At 39.7% G+C, this 19,080-nt stretch overlaps 1 protein-coding gene and 2 long non-coding RNA genes across 3 annotated transcripts; 2 read left to right on the plus strand and 1 right to left on the minus strand.

Annotated features, from left to right (window-relative positions):
- Nucleotides 1-3,925: 3,925 nt before the first annotated feature.
- Nucleotides 3,926-5,148, plus strand: LOC126597128 (uncharacterized). Its single transcript, XR_007614144.1, has 3 exons — nt 3,926-4,202; nt 4,291-4,392; nt 4,842-5,148. It is a non-coding gene; the product is annotated as an uncharacterized LOC126597128 (long non-coding RNA).
- Nucleotides 5,149-15,230: 10,082 nt separating this feature from the next.
- LOC126597125 (auxin-induced protein 22D-like) lies at nt 15,231-16,838 on the plus strand. Its single transcript, XM_050263900.1, has 3 exons — nt 15,231-15,649; nt 15,771-16,079; nt 16,181-16,838. Exons 1-3 carry the CDS (start codon nt 15,462-15,464, stop codon nt 16,254-16,256), a joined length of 573 nt encoding a protein of 190 aa, XP_050119857.1. The 5' UTR covers nt 15,231-15,461; the 3' UTR covers nt 16,257-16,838.
- On the minus strand, nt 15,931-16,215 carry LOC126597130 (uncharacterized). The gene is made up of 2 exons (XR_007614147.1): nt 16,155-16,215; nt 15,931-16,124 (listed from the first exon to the last, which is right to left on the minus strand). It is a non-coding gene; the product is annotated as an uncharacterized LOC126597130 (long non-coding RNA).
- Nucleotides 16,839-19,080: the final 2,242 nt, after the last annotated feature.

The following is a 19,080-nucleotide window of genomic DNA, read 5'->3' on the forward strand; positions in this document are numbered from 1 at the left end:
GTTTACCAGGATTCGTCGTACTTCAAAGTTGGCTATGTGAGCTTCCACGATCAGTGGGTCATTGTGAGGGTAGATGATACCTCTTTCTTCTTCAGGGTAGAAACATATTGGATCCTAGTTAGGCTTTTGATGCTTACCTCCCCTGATGTCTTCCACGTGAAACACTTGGTGGCCAGACCTTAAAGCTCATTCGTTATTTTTCATGGCTCTGTTGGAAGATTTAGATATGGGTGTGCCGCCACTTATGGAATATATCACATTCTCCTGGCGTTGGTTACTGTTACCCCTTTGAGGGTGAAGGAGGAATTAATCAATTTTTCCTTCATGTGCCAAAGCTTCAATATGATCATGAAGGGTGATACACTTCTCGCCATCATGGCCGTTATGCTCGTGGTAGCAGCAAAACGTGTCCGTGTTCTTCGTGGGCTTGTAATCCGGGTGCCTTGGCTTTGGCTTCGGTATCAGGTGTGCTATGTTGGGGTAAATGGCCACGCATGTGGCATTCAAAGGTGTGTATGCCTCATACCTTGGGGTATGGGCTGTTCTAACACGTGCTTGACCTACTGTGTTGACTGCCTGAGGTCGAGGATTATCATGGCGATACCCTTGGTTACCGCGATAGTGTCTCTTACTTTTTTTACTAAAATGAGATTGGTGAGGATGAAAATCTTTCCTTTTGCCTTGAGATTGATATGTTTGTTGACTTGGCAAAGTATTAAGTAAGGCAGGGGGAGGCACCACTGCCGTTTGGAAGGTCGAGGTCTTCTTATTTGGTTGGATCTGGCTTCCACTCCCTACTTGCTGATAAGGGGTGGTTGCAGGGGGTTTCCCTTGATATGTCATTGCCTCAGCGGAGCATGGTTGTAAGCTTGTGCCATCACCTCAGAGTAAGTCTTCCAAGTGTTGGCATTGATCATGTACTTGAAGAAACAATCACGTAGGCCTGCCGTGAAGGCCTTAAGGGCGGTCTTGTCATCTGCCTCAGCGCAGCGAGAATACTCATGGCTGAAACAACCGGCATACTTTCGTAGTGACTCGTCTGACTTCTAGCGAATAGTGTACAAGTCATCTGCAGAATACAAGCGATCGGTTTGGAAGATGTGTTGAGAGATAAACAATTTCCTCAGTTTCTCAAATGAGTCTACTGTCTTAGGTGGAAGACGGCAATACCAGGTTAGAGCTCCGCCAGAGAAAGTGAAGGGGAAGAGAAGACATCGCTCTTCGTCGGTATGCATCCGATATGCCATGGTGGACTAAAAAAGGTTAAGGTGTTCAATTGGGTCTTCCCTTCCAGTATAGAGTTGTAAACCAAGCTTTTGTTTTGTCTTTGCTTGAAGGGGGTGTCGAGAATCCTCCTTGTGAGAAGGTCAGGCCTGGGTTGGTTCCAGTTAGGTTTCTCGGCTTGACGTTCGGCCTTCAACTTGTTTACTTCCTCAAGGAGCCGTAGGACGAAGGGGTCTTGAGTGGAGTCATGTACAACTGGAATTTTCTTTTGTAAGTCTCTATCGCCTCTTGGAAGTAGGAAAGTGTGAGCAAGGGAGTGTGATTTTTCCTTGGACTCGCCATACTGACTTCAAGGGTGAGTCTATCGGAATACCTCAGAGTCCCATGTACCTTCATGTTCCTTTATGACATGTCGTTCCTTCCTTAGATTGGCAGCTGGCTTGGGTCATGGAAGGGGACCGAGTCTTTCAGAAACCCTTGGGTCATTGATCTTCAAGCATATGTGGAGGGGATTCTCTCGACGTTGCTTTAGGAAGTCTCGGCAGTCACGATAAATGGCTTTTGATCATTCTAACCCTTCTGCAAGGAGGTGTATTCCTCCACTTATCCTGCTTCGGGTTGAAGCAGCTGGGTTGAGAGAAGTCTCACGTTGATCAATGTTTTGATGATTAGCTCGCTCATCATCAAGGATACCCATGTCGAATGAAGGTGACCCTCCGTGTTGGGGGGCACCTAGATGATGGTTGATATCCACAAAGGCAATGAGCTCGCATGTTTGAGTACACCTAGTTTGGTGGAGCGTCTCAAAGAGCTTCTCATACTGCTCCTGGATGACTTCATTCTTCATTGCTATTTTGTTGTTCTGAGCTTCTAGCTCATCGACTTTAGCTTGAAGAGTAACCCTTTTTCCTTCATTCTTTCGTTGCTTCGCACTAGGTGCAAGAAGGGTGTCATTCTGTGTGTTGTGGTTTCCTTCGCTCCCCATGTTGGAGATGGATGCCTGGTCAAAAGAGAGTGTACGAATGGTGGAAACCAGCTTGACAAAGCTGAAGAGAGTGGGAATAAGTGTCATTTCCCACAGACGACGCTAAATGTTGATGCACAAAATCAGCGAGGACTTTGGTACAACAGAAAGTGTTAAGTTTGTGACCTGCGCTAGATTGCTCCGATCACTAGTGTGGATAAGTAAGTAAATGGATAGAGACAGGGAAGCAAACACAAGATGTACGTGGTTCACCCAGATTGACTACGTCCACGGAGTAGAGGAGTTCTCATTAATTGTGAAGGGTTTACACAAGTACATAGGTTCAAGCTCTCATTTAGTGAGTACTAGTGAATGATTTTGTACAAATGACATTAGGAAATATTGTGAGAGAATGATCTCTATTTATAGAAGAGAGTTTCTAGTTTCATTCTGACATTGACACGTGTCGTGTTGTGATTGTCTTCTGATGTTGACACGTGTCGCGCTATGATTGGCTTCTGATGTCGATATGTGTCGTGCTGTGATTGGTCTCCTGGTTGGAGGGAAACTCTTCTGGGTCCTTGACGGTATAACGTTGACTGGTGCTCAGTAGTTTCGGGATTGGTCAAGTATGGTACAAACGTAGAGTATTATTTCCTTGTATTAGATAAGATTGGGTTGTAATAACTGTTTTGAGATGTCAGAAATACATCTTTCTTCTCCTCTAAACTTCTTTGTATTCTTCATTTCTGAAATTCCTTCATCAAGGTTAAACGTATATTACGATTTCTGCAAGGGACTCTAATTTTGTGGTCTTACATATACATTAGGAACTTCCATGGCATTGTCTGCATTCATTGACTCGGACTGGTCTGCCAATCTCAACACTAGACGGTCTATCATAGGATATGTTGTTTATTTGGGGGACAATCCTATTCTTGGCAATCAAAGAAGCAAGCTTCTATTTCAAGGAGTTCTACCAATGCAGAGTATAGGGGTTTTGCACATACAGCTGCTGATATAGCATGGATCAGGTTGATTTTTCGCAATGTCCATCATTTCATGTCTTCACCTCCCTTAATTCATTGTGATAATCAATCTGTAATAGCACTTAGCTTGAATCCAGTTCAGCATTGCCAGATCAAACATTTGGAAACTGACTTCCATTTTGTTCGAGAGAGGGTACAAAAGGGAGACTTAGTGATTCATTATGTTTCAACAAAAGACCAGGTTGTTGATGTTCTCACAAAAGGTCTTCATGGTCCTGATTTTCTTCACCATTGTTTCAATCTTAAGCTGGCCTATCCCAGCTAAGATTGAGGGGGAGTATTGGTTATATATGCCAGGTGTACTGAATATATGCTAGGTCATTAAAACTGCCACATCAGCAGTAGCTTAGGATATAAGCCATTGTATGTTGAACCGACTATATAGAGTATTATTTCCTTGTACTAGATAAGATTAGGGTTGAAAAAAAATCCCAAAAATTCCAAACCAAACCGAAAAAATCCCGATCCCAAACCAAAATTCCCGAAATTTGCGGTATGTAATCCGGAACCAAACTGACATTTTCGGTACGGGATTCGGTTTTACATTTCAATTTTTTTGGTAATCCCATACTGAACCGAAAATAAATATTATATATATATTTTAATTATAAGAGAATTATTTCAACCATTCATTGTTTTGGATTTAATCTATGCCGTTCATATGTTTTTAGGTCAGAATCCCATTTCACGGTTCACTTTCATTCCATTGTTGCTTCAATCTCGTCTCTTATCTCTCCCTCACCGAGCCGCGCGAGCCCTCATCTCATCTCTTTCTCTGTGACAAATTCCAGCCACAGACCCACCACCACACCTGAGTCCTGACTCTCCAGCCTTCCTTTACCACACAGCCACCTCTCTCTCTCTCTCTCTCTCTCTCTCACAATCTCTCTCTTTGGGGCGATTTTCTCTCACAGACATAACTCTCGATCCAGCACCGAGTTCGAGTCTCTATCACCCCAAATTAGGTAATTAATTTAATTTAGTGTTTTGAAATCTAATTTCTGTCTTTCTTTTGAAATTTAATTTAGGGTTTGGAATTAATTTTGTTTGCAGAGTTCACTACTTCACTTCTTCCTCGGCCTTTCCTTCCACAACCCACGGTCCACCTTAGGCATCCTCTTCCTTTTTCTCCTTCTTCTTCTTCCTCCACCTCAGGTAAAAAAGTTCGTAACTTTCGTGTTTCTTACTCGTAAGTTTAAGACTGTTTGGATGTATATGTCATTCTGTTTGAATTAATGTTTGGGATTTAAGACTGTTTGGTTGAACTTTGAACTCGTGGGTAATCGGGATTTTGGCTGGATGAAGATCAATGATGTTGTAGCGTTTGGAAATTAATGTTGTTGTCAGGCGTGGATGCTAATAATGTAGCTGTAGTGGTATTGAGTAAAGTTTCGAATGCCTATTATGTTTCTGATGGACATCAACTTGCAATGCAGCACTTTTAAAACCAAATTTTGTTTCTGTGATATATAATGGTTAAGTTAAAACGTGTGGTTGCTATGAAAATTCATATGTCAATGGAATCAATATGCATCTATGAGTTATAGTTCTTGTATTCATTTTATAGACAGCTTTTTTCATAATAAAGTTACTTTATTTATTAGGTCAATGCCATCTTTATTGCAATGATATTAGTATTGTAACAATCTTGCTTCTGATAAATATTTGGGGAAGAGTACAAGTACCAACATCAAGGAAGCAACCACAAACATCAACAAGATCAAGGGGCCGAAGAGGCCAACAATCTTTATAAACTTTAAGCTTTGCTTTTTTATTTTTGGTTTGTAACTTAATTATTGAAACTTTGGCTCGTAACTAATTTTTCTTTTTATTTTGGGTTTGTTACTTTATTTATTTTCAAACCTTGGCTTGTAACTATTATTTTTGCTTTTGGATTTGGTACTTAATTCATTTTTATTGCATGCATGTGTAGTAGAAATTGAATAGGCAGATGTTATTGTGCACAGATGGGTAGTGGGCAGATTGGTTATATACTATGAAACTATGTCAAATTTGTGCACATATTAGTAGAAACAAGTCTTGCCATTTGATTGGCAGATTAGTAGAAACAAATTGGCAGATTGGGCCCAAAAGCATAATATGTCAAATTGTAGTCCAAAAGCCCAAAAGCCCAAAACCATTTCGGGATTCCTGATTTGTCCCGAAATCCCGAAACTATTTCGGGATTCCCAAAAATTGGAATTCCCGAAAATTTAGTTTGAGATCGGTATTGAAATTGGGATTCTTGAATATTTCGGTTTGGGAATCGGAACAAGAGTTTCGGTATAGGATCTCATACCGAACCACCCCTAGATAAAATTGGGTTGTAGTAACTGTTTTGAGATATCAGAAATGCATCTTTCTTCTCCTCTAAACTTCTCTGTTTTCTTCAATTCTTCAATTCCTTCGTGAAGGTTAAGAAGTAATAATGACAAAATTCCCGACAATGCCAGAAAGGTGAAATAGCTTAACGTTCGTCCTATAATCGTCCTTTTACTTGACAGCAATGCTTCAAAGTAACAAAAAAAGGAAAACACTGGAATCTAAAATAATAATTTTACACCAAAATATATATATATATATATATATATATATATATATATATTCAACATTGTTTATTAAGTTTTGATATTCCTTTGCTTATTTATTATGTGATAATAGATACTTATGGCAGTAGAAAACATATTCGGGGTGTACACAAATGCCCCAAACCAAAATTTAGTCAATTTACCATCAAAACTCATATTTTAGTGATAACGTATCATCCCGTTAGTTTTATTTACAAATTTAGTCAAAACGTATAATTTGTAATGCATGTGAACTATTTTTTAAGAATAGTTTTTCCACTTAGAGACCCATTCTAAAGCTCGTGGGACATATTTTCTTCTTACTTGAAGACAAGATGTAATCAACGAAATTCTTGCCGCAAGTCGTGTATAAGGATTTAGAGTGGTGAACATAGGCATGGAAATTTTTCCGTGCACAAACGTGGTCTGGTGAAACTTTTAACAAGCCTTAATAGAGAGGTGGTACGTCCACCTTAAAAGTGAAGTCTGGTGGTAAATTTGCAAGAATTCTAATTTAAGTTGCGTTTGGGGAGGTTTTGAAGCATATCTGTTTTGCCATTTTGTTATGACTGGAGAAAGTTATATTGTTGATGTTCTTGATTAACCCCCTTTCGAGTTTTTATTTATTTACTTATTTTTAACTTCGACAGTACTAAGGGAATAAAACGAATATCAAAGAAAAACGCTTTCTAGAGCAACAAAAAAGGATTTCTGTGTATGTGTGAAGAAAATGATATATTTCAAGAAAAAGTTTATTATATTCTGAGCCGGTACTTGCAAACAAGGGTATCAAAATACAAAATAAAATTTACAGATGTTGCAATATAGTGTTGTAAGAGACGGAGGATCCACAGAAACCAAGACATCCGACGCACCAAAGTCATGTGAAAGATGAAAACTATCAAAGCTGCCGCGGATAGGAAACACAAATGCTTCTATCTGGTCAATATATATAAGGACATTGCAACTCTAAATTAATTACCTCATGATCCCAAAAGCATCGAAATGAAAAAAAAATTACCCTAAAAGCATCAAAAGGTTTGCTAATTTCCAAGCCTATATCCTAAATGCTAATGCCAGCATTAAAAATTAAAAACGTTGCCAAACGAATTTACTGCTTGGAAATCGATCAAGTAATTTGGCTAGTAAGTAGTTGTTTTGAGATTAATTTGCTAATGTGGATAAGAACATGAGAAATTGATATTTGAGTGTGTTCTTGACAATAATTGATCATCGTTTTAATGTGCACGAGTGCGGCAGGGAAAGGATGGACCAAAATGCATTTTAACGAGTAGGTTGCGATATACATTGAACAAGCATAATACTGTGAGCAAGATGATGGTCCAGACTCCATATTGATTGAAAGTGTGGGACTCACCTTTTAAGGACATGCCCTTCAAAAATTCATTACTTAATTGATCAACCTTTACTTTTGATCCCCCCAAAATATAAAGTAAATAATAATTAAATAGAAACCTTGCTTTGCTAATACCTATTGCCGCATTCAACATGTCAATAATTCAGAACGATAATACTTGTGTTAAAATTATCCTAACTCTAATTCTCTTATATTTATATTATTTTTAATTTTATTTAGATTTAAATTCAGATTATGAAAAAGTCCATCTTGTATTCGATTTCAAATGCTTATCAATGAAGGGTCATCTTTTTCTTACTAATTATCAGTGTTTTAAAAGACTCGCCTCAGAGCTCGCCTAGGTGGCCTTAGAGGGGGCGGGGCTGCACCATTTTCACCTCTGTTTTAAGGGAGTCTGCAAAATACATGCCTAGGCTTCTTGGGGTGTGCTTGAGATGTGCTTGAGGCATCAATTGGGCATCCCCTTTTCTTTTTTAAGTTTGAAAAATCTGGAAATTTTTGAGAGTTGTGGAGCTGTTTTGAGTTGCACACCACGAACACCAGCGAAGGAGATGAAGAAGATGAAGAAGACGGCCAGGTTTTTTGGGTTGAGTTGGTGTTTTTATTATTTTTTAATGCTTAAATTGACCCCACTTTACCACATTTATTACGCCCATTATCTTCATTTTTTTAAACTAATCCCACTTTAAAGACATTTATTACTGCACTCTCTTTTTTCTCTTCATTTTTTATTTCTAATATTTATTTTCTCATATACTAGATATATATTAGATAAGCATTGTTTTGTTTTTGTTTTTATTATTTTCCTGAATATTGTCATGATTGGCTGTAGTAAAGAAAACATTTTTTTTATTTGGATTATTAATTTCTTAATGTTATATTATTCTTTTTTTTTTTTTAAATTTCGTTATATTCTTTTCCTTATTTCTTTTTTTTTTAAGACTACCTATCCCACGCAAATATTATCCAAAACTCTCATATAAATAGGCACTTAAGTAGATGTTTGAAAATGATTAATTTGATTGCTTGATTAAAACTTGTTTGTGACTATTATATTTTTATATGTATAAAATATGTATTAAAAAAATTAGGACTTGTGAGGCTTTGCCTCACGCCTATAAGGCTTTTGCCTTGGCGGGGTTATCCATCAAACACCTCACCTACACTTTTGCTTTTTAAAACATTGCTAATTATTAAGTAAGTGGTCTTATAACATCATACATCGCCCAAGGGAGTGGATCATTTAAGCCTTATCTGTACATTCCCACCTTCATTTAGCACGAGGCCTTTTGGGAGCTCATTGGCTTCGGATTCCGTAGGAACTCCGAAGTTAAGCGAGTTCACGCGAGAGCAATCCCAGGATGGGTGGCCCACTAGGAAGTTCTCATGTGAGTTCCCATCAACAAAACCGTGAGGGTGTGGTTGGGGCTCAAAGCGGATAATATCGTGCTACGACGAAGTCGAGCCCGGGATGTGGTGGGGACCCGGGCCGGGATGTGACAATTTGATATCAGAGCTAATCCCTGGCTTGGAGTATGCTGACGAGGACGTTGGGCCTTTAAGGGGAATGGATTGTAACATCCCACATCGTCGAGGGGAGTGGATCCTCTAAGCCTTATATGTACATTCCCACCTCCATTTAGCACGAGACATTTTGAGAGCTCACTGGCTTCGGATTCCATCGAAACTCCGAAGTTAAGCAAGTTCGCGCGAGAGCAATCCCAGGATGGGTGACCCACTAGGAAGTTCTAATGTGAGTTCTTATAAACAAAACTGTGAGGGCGTGGTCGGGGCCAAAAGTGGATAATATGGTGCTATGACGGAGTCGAGCCCGGGATGTGGTGGGGGCCCGAGTCAGGATGTGACAATTTGATATTAGAGCTAATCCCTGGCTTGGAGTATGCTGACGAGGACGTTGGGCCTTTAAGGGGAATGGATTGTAACATCCCACATCGTCGAGGGGAGTGGATCCTCTAAGCCTTATATGCACATTCCCACCTCCATTTAGCACGAGACATTTTGAGAGCTCACTGGCTTCGGATTCCATCGAAACTCCGAAGGTAAGCAAGTTCGCGCGAGAGCAATCCCAGGATGGGTGACCCACTAGGAAGTTCTAATGTGAGTTCTCATAAACAAAATTGTGAGAGCGTGGTCGGGGCCAAAAGCGGATAATATCGTGCTATGACGGAGTCGAGCCCGGGATGTGGTGGGGGCCCGAGCCGGGATGTGACATCTTATCTGCAATTTTTAGTCAAACAATAATAATCACATCAAGATTAAATTGCACCTCACTTGGTCAGTCGGGTTCCAGTTTTGGAATTTGGAGTTATACAGCAAGTTTTGCCTGGTCAAGAAAAAGAAAATTTATTTCTCTAAACAAACTACATATTGAATACAATGAAACTATAGGGAAGAAAAAAAAAATGAAGACATAGGGACTAAGAGGATGACCATGCAGAACAATCTTTTCCAGCAATAAATATTGAGAAAAATAAAGTTATAGGGAAGAAAAAAAAAGAAAAAGAAATGAAGACAGAGGGACTTAGAGGATGACCATGCAAAATTATCTTTTCCAGCAATAAAATTTGAGAAAAATAAAGTTTACACAAAATTAGGTTTTCATCTTCTTCATATTATAAGGGGTAAGATTTATGTCTTTTATGACTGCATGTAATTTTTTTTTCATTCAATAAAATTCAAACAACAACAACAACAACAACAACAAAGCCTTTTCCCACTAAGTGGGGTCGGCTATATGAATCCTAGAACGCCATTGCGCTCGGTTTTGTGTCATGTCCTCCGTTAGATCCAAGTACTCTAAGTCTTTTCTTAGGGTCTCTTCCAAAGTTCTCCTAGGTCTTCCTCTACCCCTTCGGCCCTGAACCTCTGTCCCGTAGTCACATCTTTGAACCGGAGCGTCAGTAGGCCTTCTTTGCACATGTCCAAACCACCGTAACTGATTTTTTCTCATCTTTCCTTCAATTTTGGCTACTCCTACTTTACCTCGGATATCCTCATTCCTAATCTTATCCTTTCTCGTGTGCCCACATGTCCAACGAAGCATCCTCATCTCCGCCACAACTACGTGTTGATGCTTCACCGCCCAACATTCTGTGCCATACAGCATCGCCGGCCTTATTGCCGTCCTATAAAATTTTCCCTTGAGCTTCAGTGGCCTACGACGGTCACACAACACGCCGGATGCACTCTTCTACTTCATCCATCCAGCTTGTATTCTATGGTTGAGATCTCCATCAAATTCTCCGTTCTTTTGCAAGATAGATCCTAGGTAGCGAAAACAGTCGCTCTTTGGTATTTTCTGATCTCCGATCCTCACCCATAACTCATTTTGGCCTCTGCTTGCATTGAACTTGCACTCCATATATTCTGTCTTTGATCGACTTAGGCGAAAACCTTTAGATTCCAACACTTCTCTCCAAAGGTTAAGCTTCGCATTTACCCATTCCTGAGTTTCATCTATCAACACTATATTGTTTGCGAAAAGCATACACCAAGGAATATCATCTTAAATATGTCCTATTAACTCATCCATTACCAACGCAAAAAGGTAAGGACTTACGGATTGTTGATGCACAAAAGCAGTGAAGACTTTGGTACAACAGAAAGTATTAAGTTTGTGATCTTCGCTAGATTGCTTCGGTCATTAGTGTGGATAAGTATGTAAATGGATAGAAACAGGAAAGCAAACACAAGATGTACGTGGTTCACCCAGATTGACTACGTCCACGGAGTAGAGGAGTTCTCATTAATTGTGAAGGGTTTACACAGTACATAGGTTCAAGCTCTTCTTTAGTGAGTACCAGTGAATGATTTAGTACAAATGACATTAGGAAATATTGTGGGAGAATGATCTCGTAATCACGAAACTTCTAAGTACTGAAGTGTGGTATCGTCTTCACTTGCCTTATCTGTCTCATAGGTAGATGTGACATATTCTCTGGAAGTACTGTTCCTCCATCCAGGGGTGGTATCTTTAACTGGTGGAGATGCACAAGGTAATGTATCAATTTCACTTGAAGCTTACTTGTAGTTTCAGGCTTGGTCAAGCGCGATACAAACCATGTAGTAGGAGTCCCCCAAGTCGCCGAGCTAGGGAATCTGCTGAAAGAGGTGACAGACAGGGTAAGCAACCAGAGCTCCAAGCAATCGGTCCCAGATCAGAAGTTTGATTTCGAGTTCCGGCTGATTGTTCTCATTCTCCTTATCTTGCAGACAGCATGAAGGATAAAGAGAAGAAAAGGAGAATAGGTGATATGAGATACTTTTGTTTTTGAAGAAGTAACTTTTCACAGGCTTATTCTTGCTAGGTAAGTAATCAGGTAAGGGGTTCCAGGCAGTCAGTTCCTGATTGGAAGCTTGATTCCAAGTGCTGACTGATTGCTCTCTTTCTCCTTGTCTTGCAGGTAAGAACAAGGCCAAAGGAAAAGATAGGGAAAAAGCATGATATGGGATACTCTTGCTTTTAACCCTGATGATATGAGATATTCTTGCCATGGTGTAGCTTGTTTGCAGAGGTATTCTCGGGGGGAAAGAAAGCTGAGTATTTCGAGAGGCTTCGTTGGGAGTGCCCTCTCAGATATGAGGAAGGGTTGAGCATTTTTACAGGTCTGCCTGTCCGTTGAGGATGGAGGTCGACATATATAGGAGTCTCCCTAACAACAAGTAGTAATACTATTCCTTTACCCTGCTTGGTCATAGCACGGTAGTGGGAGTTGCCAGCTTCACGTGTTTTAACTCTGTCAGAGCACTTTGAAAAAGTGGTCTGTGATATCTGGAAAGCTGATGTTGCGTGTGAAGATTACAGACAAGCTTTATCCAAGGAGATCTGGCTCTCGAAGTTGAGAAAACAGTGTGAAGATTACAGACAAGCTTTATCCAAGGAGATATGGCTCTCGAAGTTGAGAAAGCGGTGCCTCTTCAATTTTCGAACAAGCAATCCTGTCGGGGATCTGTCTCTCGAGATTCGGAGAACAGTGCGTCTTCGATTTTTGAGAAAGCAATCCTGCTAGGAGTCTGGCTCTCGAGATTTAGAGAGCGGCGTCTCTTCGATTTTTGAGAAAGTAATCATGTTGGGAGTCTGGCTCTCGAGATTCGGAGGGCGGTATCTCTTCGATCTTGAAGCAAGCAATCTTGTTAAGAGTATTTTCTCGAATGTGAGTAAAGGTTGGGCCTGGTTGCTAGTTTACCTTGCCACGGAGCACAGAGGCTGACACACAGGGACTTTCCAATTATCCAGCAGTGGTCTTGTTCCTTTACCCTTGTGGGTAATAATATGGTAGCTAGACCTTCAAAATTTATGTGTCTAAACTTTGTTAGTGCTGTTTCTTTGCTATTCTTTTACCCTTCTTGGTCATAGCGATGTAATGGGAGCTGCAAGCTTCACGTCTCTAAACTTTGTCAGAGATCTTTGGCAAAGTTATTTGTGGTACCCGTGAGCTGATGTTGCGTGTGGAAAGTGGATGATTAAACAGTAACATTCACGTGCTTTCTACTTCACCAGAAATCTTCGACAGAATGCCCATAATTTCCGCAAAGTTGAGTGTGCATGTGACATGTGCTGACAAGGCTGAAAAAGTAGGTGCCTCTTCGATTTCTGAGATCAGCCCTCGTGGTTTCTGAGCAGCCCAGTTTTTGAGAAAGCTAGCGCCTCTTCGATTTCTGCGATCGGCCTTCGTGGTCTTTGAGCAGCCCAGCTTTTGAGAAAGCAAACGCCTCTTCAATTTTTGAGATCAGCCCTCGTGGTTTCTGAGCAGCCCAGCTTTTGAGAAAGCAAACGCCTTTTCAATTTCTGAGCAGGCGCCTCTTCGATTTCTGAGCAGGCGCCTCTTCGATTTCTGAAGCTCCGTCGAGTGCAGATTTTTATAGAGGCTAGCATTAAGTTCTAAAGCACACTTGAATGTCCACCAGTATAAGCTCTCTTCTTGCATTTCTAAGATCTTGATTTGTCCGACCTCTTCTCTCTTCAACACCTTTGAAAATGTATGGCCCCTCCGACCGTCGTTTTGACTTGAACCTTGTTGAAGAGGCAGCCACGCCTTCTCCAGACAACATATGGCGCCCATCCTTCTTATCCCCTACTGGTCCTCTTACCGTTGGGGATTCCGTGATGAAGAATGATATGACCGCTGCGGTGGTGGCCAGGAACCTTCTCACTCCCAAAGATAACAGACTACTTTCCAAACGGTCTGATGAGTTGGCTGTTAAGGATTCTTTGGCGTTCAGTGTTCAATGTGCAGCTTCTGTGTCTAATATGGCCCAACGCCTATTTGCTCGAACCTGCCAAGTTGAATCATTGGCGGCTGAAGTGATGAGTCTCAAACAGGAGGTTAGAGGGCTCAAGCATGAGAATAAACAGTTGCACCGGCTCGCACATGACTATGGTACAAACATGAAAATGAAGATTGACCAGATGAAGAAATCTGATGGTCAGATTTTACATGATCATCAGAGGTTTGTGGGTTTGTTCCAAAGGCATTTATTGCCTTCGTCTTCTGGGGCTGTACCGCATAATGAAGCTCCAAATGATCAACCTTTGATGCCTCCTCCTTCTAGGGTTCTGTCCAGTACTGAGGCTCCGAATGATCCTCCTCCGGTGCCTTCTCTTTATGGGGCTCTACCGACTGCTGAGACTTCTCCTAAGCAACCTTTGTGAAGGCTCCCTCTTGTTTGTTTATTTTGACTCATGTATATGTACATATTTGCAACTTATCGGAGATATCAATAAATAAGCTTTGTTTCATTTCAACGTATTGTGTTAAATACACCAAAGCCTTCTTCACTAAGTTCTTTGAATTTTTCTTTTGTTGAAGCTTGTATGTTGAAGCTTTATGAGTGGAGCATGTAGGTTGAGGTAGTGTTCCCTTAATTTCCCGAGTGAGGAAAACTTCTCGGTTGGAGACTTGTAAAATCCAAGTCACTGAGTGGGGTCGGCTATATGAATCTTAGAACGCCATTGTGCTCGGTTCTGTGTCATGTCCTCCGTTAGATCCAAGTACTCTAAGTCTTTTCTTAGAGTCTCTTCCAAAGTTTTCCTAGGTCTTCCTCTACCCCTTCGGCCGTGAACCTATGTCTTGTAGTTGCATCTTCTAACCGGAGCATCAGTAGGCCTTCTTTGCACATTTCCAAACCACTGTAACCGATTTTCTCTCAGCTTTCCTACAATTTTGGCTACTCCTACTTTACCTCGGATATCCTCATTCCTAATCTTATCCTTTATCGTGTGCCCACACATCCAACGAAGCATCCTTATCTCCGCTACACCCATTTTGTGTACGTGTTGATGCTTCACCGCCCAACATTCTGTGCCATACAGCATTGCCGTCCTATAAAATTTTCCCTTGAGCTTCAGTGACATACGACGATCACACAACACGCCGGATGCACCCTTCCATTTCATCCATCTAGCTTGTATTCTATGGTTGAGATCTCCATCTAATTCTCCGTTTTTTTGTAAGATAGATCCTAGGTAGCGAAAACGGTCGCTCTTTGGTATAAAAAAAATAAAAATAAAAACACACACACACAAGGTGAGGTTGTATTAGAATAAATTCGCATTTAGACGAATTTATTAGAAGGGTGTGTTCTCTCTGCATTATAGTTTGAATTCTTCGCCATAAATTATATCAGTTAAATGGAGAGTATCGTTTGTATATAAATACATAAGCTTAAATTTTATTAGAAAAATAAAAGCGCCAAAGTTTAATCTCACATGGTGATGCAAATGCTCATACCAAACATCCATGTGATCCCATTTCACATGGGAATGCTCCTCAACTCTCCCCTTACAATTAAAGGTGTAGATTACATTTCCACAGTCCCCCAAAACGCATCTTGACCGTCCTTGTGAGTCCCCAGTTTTGCATAGGGGTTGGCTGAGCTTGTCCAACTCTTGTCCCCCAAACGCAGAGGCAAAATGCCTCAACGGTGCTGCTATCGCTACCGACAGCCTAGCTTTCCTTTGTCCATAACTCATGTAAATTAAAGAGAGAATATATAAAAAATTAAATAAATTTAAGGCATTACCACAACTCCCAGTCCTTCCTTTAATCATATCTATAAAATACAACACACCCTGCATTCCCACCTCTCCACAAAGCAAACACATTTCTAACTTCTCCACAACAAAAAAGGGAAGAAAAAAAGAAAGAGAAAGAAGAACTTGGTTCTTTTGGGTTTTTGCTAGAGCAGATTGTTGGGTGTTGTTTCTTGAGGTTCAATAATTCGGTATAGTATTCGTGTCGAAGATTCTTCGTTAAAAAATGGAAAGCAAGGCACATGAGAAAGATCTCAACCTCAAGGCAACAGAGCTGACACTACGGTTGCCAGGGAGAGATGAAATTATTGAGCTTCCTAATCAAAACAAGAAGAGAGGACTGCCAGCTGACTCAAAAAATGAAGAAGGAAGCACTGATGCTAAAAACGCTCAAAAGGAAACCCCTCCTGCAAAGTAAGTCATTTTATTAATTAATCATGTTTAACTGAATTTATCTCGTAAGAAATATGTAGAATGACCTATAGATTTGAGTTGTTTGTTGTACTCAAAAAGTTTTGATGTGTTGGTATGACAGGGCACAAATAGTGGGGTGGCCACCAATCAGATCTTATAGGAAGAACAGCCTCCAAGCAAATAAAAATGCAGAGGGTGAGACTGCTACCGGGATTTATGTGAAAGTGAGCATGGATGGAGCACCTTACCTCAGAAAGATTGATCTTAAGGTTTACAAATGCTACCCAGAACTCCTCAAGGCCTTGGAAGTCATGTTTAAGTTTACTATAGGTCAATACTCAGAGAGGGAGGGCTACAAAGGATCAGAATATGCACCTACTTATAAGGACAAAGATGGTGATTGGATGCTGGTTGGAGATGTTCCATGGGAGTAAGTTCTCTGTCTCTTTCTCTGTCTCTGTCTCTGTCTCTCTCTCTCTCTCTGTCTCTCTCTCTCTCTCTCTACTCATAAGTCTTCTGTTGTTATTACAGTATGTTCATGTCATCCTGCAAGAAGTTGAGAATCATGAAAGGATCAGAGGCCAGAGGTTTGGGGTGTGGCGTATGAAAAAGACATGTCAACCCAAAAGATCAAGGGGAGAAGGAAAGATATATCATCTCTCTCTCTCTCTCTCTCTCTCTCTCTCTCTCTCGATCTCATGATATGCATGGAGAGAAAAATTTACCTCACAGCTTGGGTAATCGACGAAGATATTCAGATTTTAGTCTCCTTAATGACTGACATATCTTCTCTGGAGTTGATTGGGATTGTAGACAGAAGCAGAAGATAATCTAGCTGGTGAAGTAATTACAGATTCATTCCTTAAGTTTGGCACCTAGATTTGTTTGCGGTTTGCGCATCCGTGATTGATGCTGTATCGTATTGTTTCTTATGATTCAGTCAGACCAAAACTGCATAAAGAGATTTTGGTTCTAAAGAGATCGTATAGAAAGGAAGAGGCATGTTTCATGTTTTGGCTATGAGTTTGTACTATTGATATTTGATATGGATCAATATATATGTAGTATAAAGCTTATGTATTTTGAGTATATATGTGTGTAGAAATTTCAGACTGCACGCAGATTTTGTACCCCTTTCTGTTGTAATACAAGTTGCGAAAGATTTAATTCGATGTTCAATATTTTTTTCTGTTCGATTTCATAATTTCATTCCAGTCCTTAAACATGATCAAATTGACAACTGCGTACAAACATTTCACCTTACGTGTAACAGATTTGGATGTTCAGGATAGGGTACCGCATTGATGCATCTTATCTTATCCTATCTATTGATCATATTTTTATCACAAGCCACCACACATTTCAATCTGCTAAGAAATTATGAAACCTGCAACTAGAATAAGAAGTTTGTTAAGGCAGTAATTAAGCTAGTGTTGTACTAGCACAAGTAGTCTTCTTTGTAATGAGTTATTCATTAAGAAATAATATTGAATCTTCTGTTTTCCCTTCGTCTCTCTTCGATACTCTCTCTTTCTGCAACCTCTATCTTCAATGGATCTCTCTCTTCCTTGACATATAGGATAACAAAGATGCAAAAGCAACAAGCTAAAAAAGAACAGTTTGAATAACCACAAAAATTGCCTTCTTTGTTTGGTCATCAAAAGATGTTGAAATTCAGATTTCATGTTTTTCTTGGGCTTACGGATTAACCTATACCTAAGATTTCAGGAGTAGGATTCTCTTACCTCCTATTCTCATCTCCTTCTCTCCCTTTCTCTTACCTATAAAATGTTGACGTGGCTTAACCGTAACCGTTTAAATAAGAAGGAAGGGAAGGAGAGAGAGATTAGGAGGGAAGAGAATCCTCCTTCAAGATTTCAAGCTTGATTCTCCCTCCCTAATATCACTTTTATGAATGAAAATAAGAACATTAATTTATTCTTTCAACTCAGCATAAGGCAAAGTTACTAAGATATTGGGAATAGTGCCTCCCAAAGTGCACATGTCTCATGATGTTGCGAGTGTGGAAAATGGTTTACCTTTCGCCTGGCTTTTTAAGATATGGTTGTCTTCAAATCTAACCCTAATTACCAAAACATGTCAGCAAAGTCGGTGATTGAGTAAATTCATTAAAACTTGTTTCTTTTTGTCTAGAAATCTTAACGGGAAAAGAGATTTTTTTTTGAACTTTGTAAGCATAGTATTAACTAATATTTGTATCGGTACATGGTTATTAGCAGGAGATGCATCTGACTGCTATGTATTCTTTGTTTTTACTAGATGCAATTTAATAACAAAGTCACATTTATATAACCATTACAATTTAGAGAGCTTTAATGAAAAGGGCTCGAGCTAATAAATATTTAACCAAAAACCATTCCAAAATATTATTTAACCAAAATGTCTCAAAGTGTAATAAAAAATCATCCGAAACTTTTGTTCACGGGCCAACAAATATTCTACTGAGTCCATGCACCACCATAAGGACCAAAACTATTGGCACTATCTTGGGAATGTCTCCGCCTCCTCATCTTCTTTTTCCCTTCATCTTTCCTTGAGCCACTTTCCTCATGCCTGCTCTTCTCTCGCCTTGAGCCATTTTCTTCATATTTGATCTTCTTCCCCACCTCCCCATTTTCTTTTCTCATCTTACTTGACTTCTCTTTAAATGAAGCTTTCTTCTTCTTTCCTGATGATTGCCCACTGTCACCTGCAGCAGAATCATGTCCCAGTGGCAGGGGATCATCTTCATCATCTAACTGCCAATTGCCCGGTAATTCCCCAATTTCAAAAACAACCAAATCAAAATTCAAATCAAAGTTGAAAAATGAAGCATTCATCAAAACAAAGCAGCCGAAACAAGTTCAAAGAAGTTTAATGGCAAAAACCGGTGAAAAAGTGTCTAGAAAAAAAAAAGAACCAAAACATAAAACTGTTTCTGGATAACCCAAAACATAACATTGTTTCTAGAAGAAAAAAAAAACTCAAATACAGTGTTTGTTTTGTCTGTATACAAACAAACATTGTATCTGGAAAGAAAAGAACCAAACTCCAGAAACAGTGACTTAAATTCCAGAAACAATGATTAAATTCCAGAGCAGTGATTAAATTCCAGAAACAGTGATTAAATTCCAGAAATAGTGACTTAATTCTAGAAACAGTTTATGTTTTAACCTTTGATTGTTTCTTTTCTTTCATGCATCAATTGATTATATTTAAGAAATATGGTGCTTATTTTGTTTTGAATCCAATACAGTGAATTTCACTATTTCTTTTGTAGCTTACATTCCAGAAACAATAACTTAGATTCCAGAAACAGTGACTTAGATTCCAAAAACAGTGTTACTTAAAATCCAGAAACAGTGACCAGTCGTTATTATTGAATAGCATGCATATTTCATATTTATTTTCTGGAGAAACAAAAGATGAAT

Source organism: Malus sylvestris, chromosome 13 (genome assembly GCF_916048215.2).
Source record: "Malus sylvestris chromosome 13, drMalSylv7.2, whole genome shotgun sequence".
In the NCBI taxonomy this organism is placed as follows: domain Eukaryota; kingdom Viridiplantae; phylum Streptophyta; class Magnoliopsida; order Rosales; family Rosaceae; genus Malus; species Malus sylvestris.

What these genes read in the sequence shown, in the direction of transcription:
- LOC126597125 (XM_050263900.1), top strand. Translation starts at nt 15,462, where the DNA reads ATGGAAAGCAAGGCACATGAGAAAGATCTCAACCTCAAGGCAACAGAG. An exon ending in AAGGAAACCCCTCCTGCAAA is followed by an intron (nt 15,650 to 15,770) that starts GTAAGTCATTTT and finishes TTGGTATGACAG; the next exon opens with GGCACAAATAGTGGGGTGGC. An exon ending in GTTGGAGATGTTCCATGGGA is followed by an intron (nt 16,080 to 16,180) that starts GTAAGTTCTCTG and finishes TTGTTATTACAG; the next exon opens with TATGTTCATGTCATCCTGCA.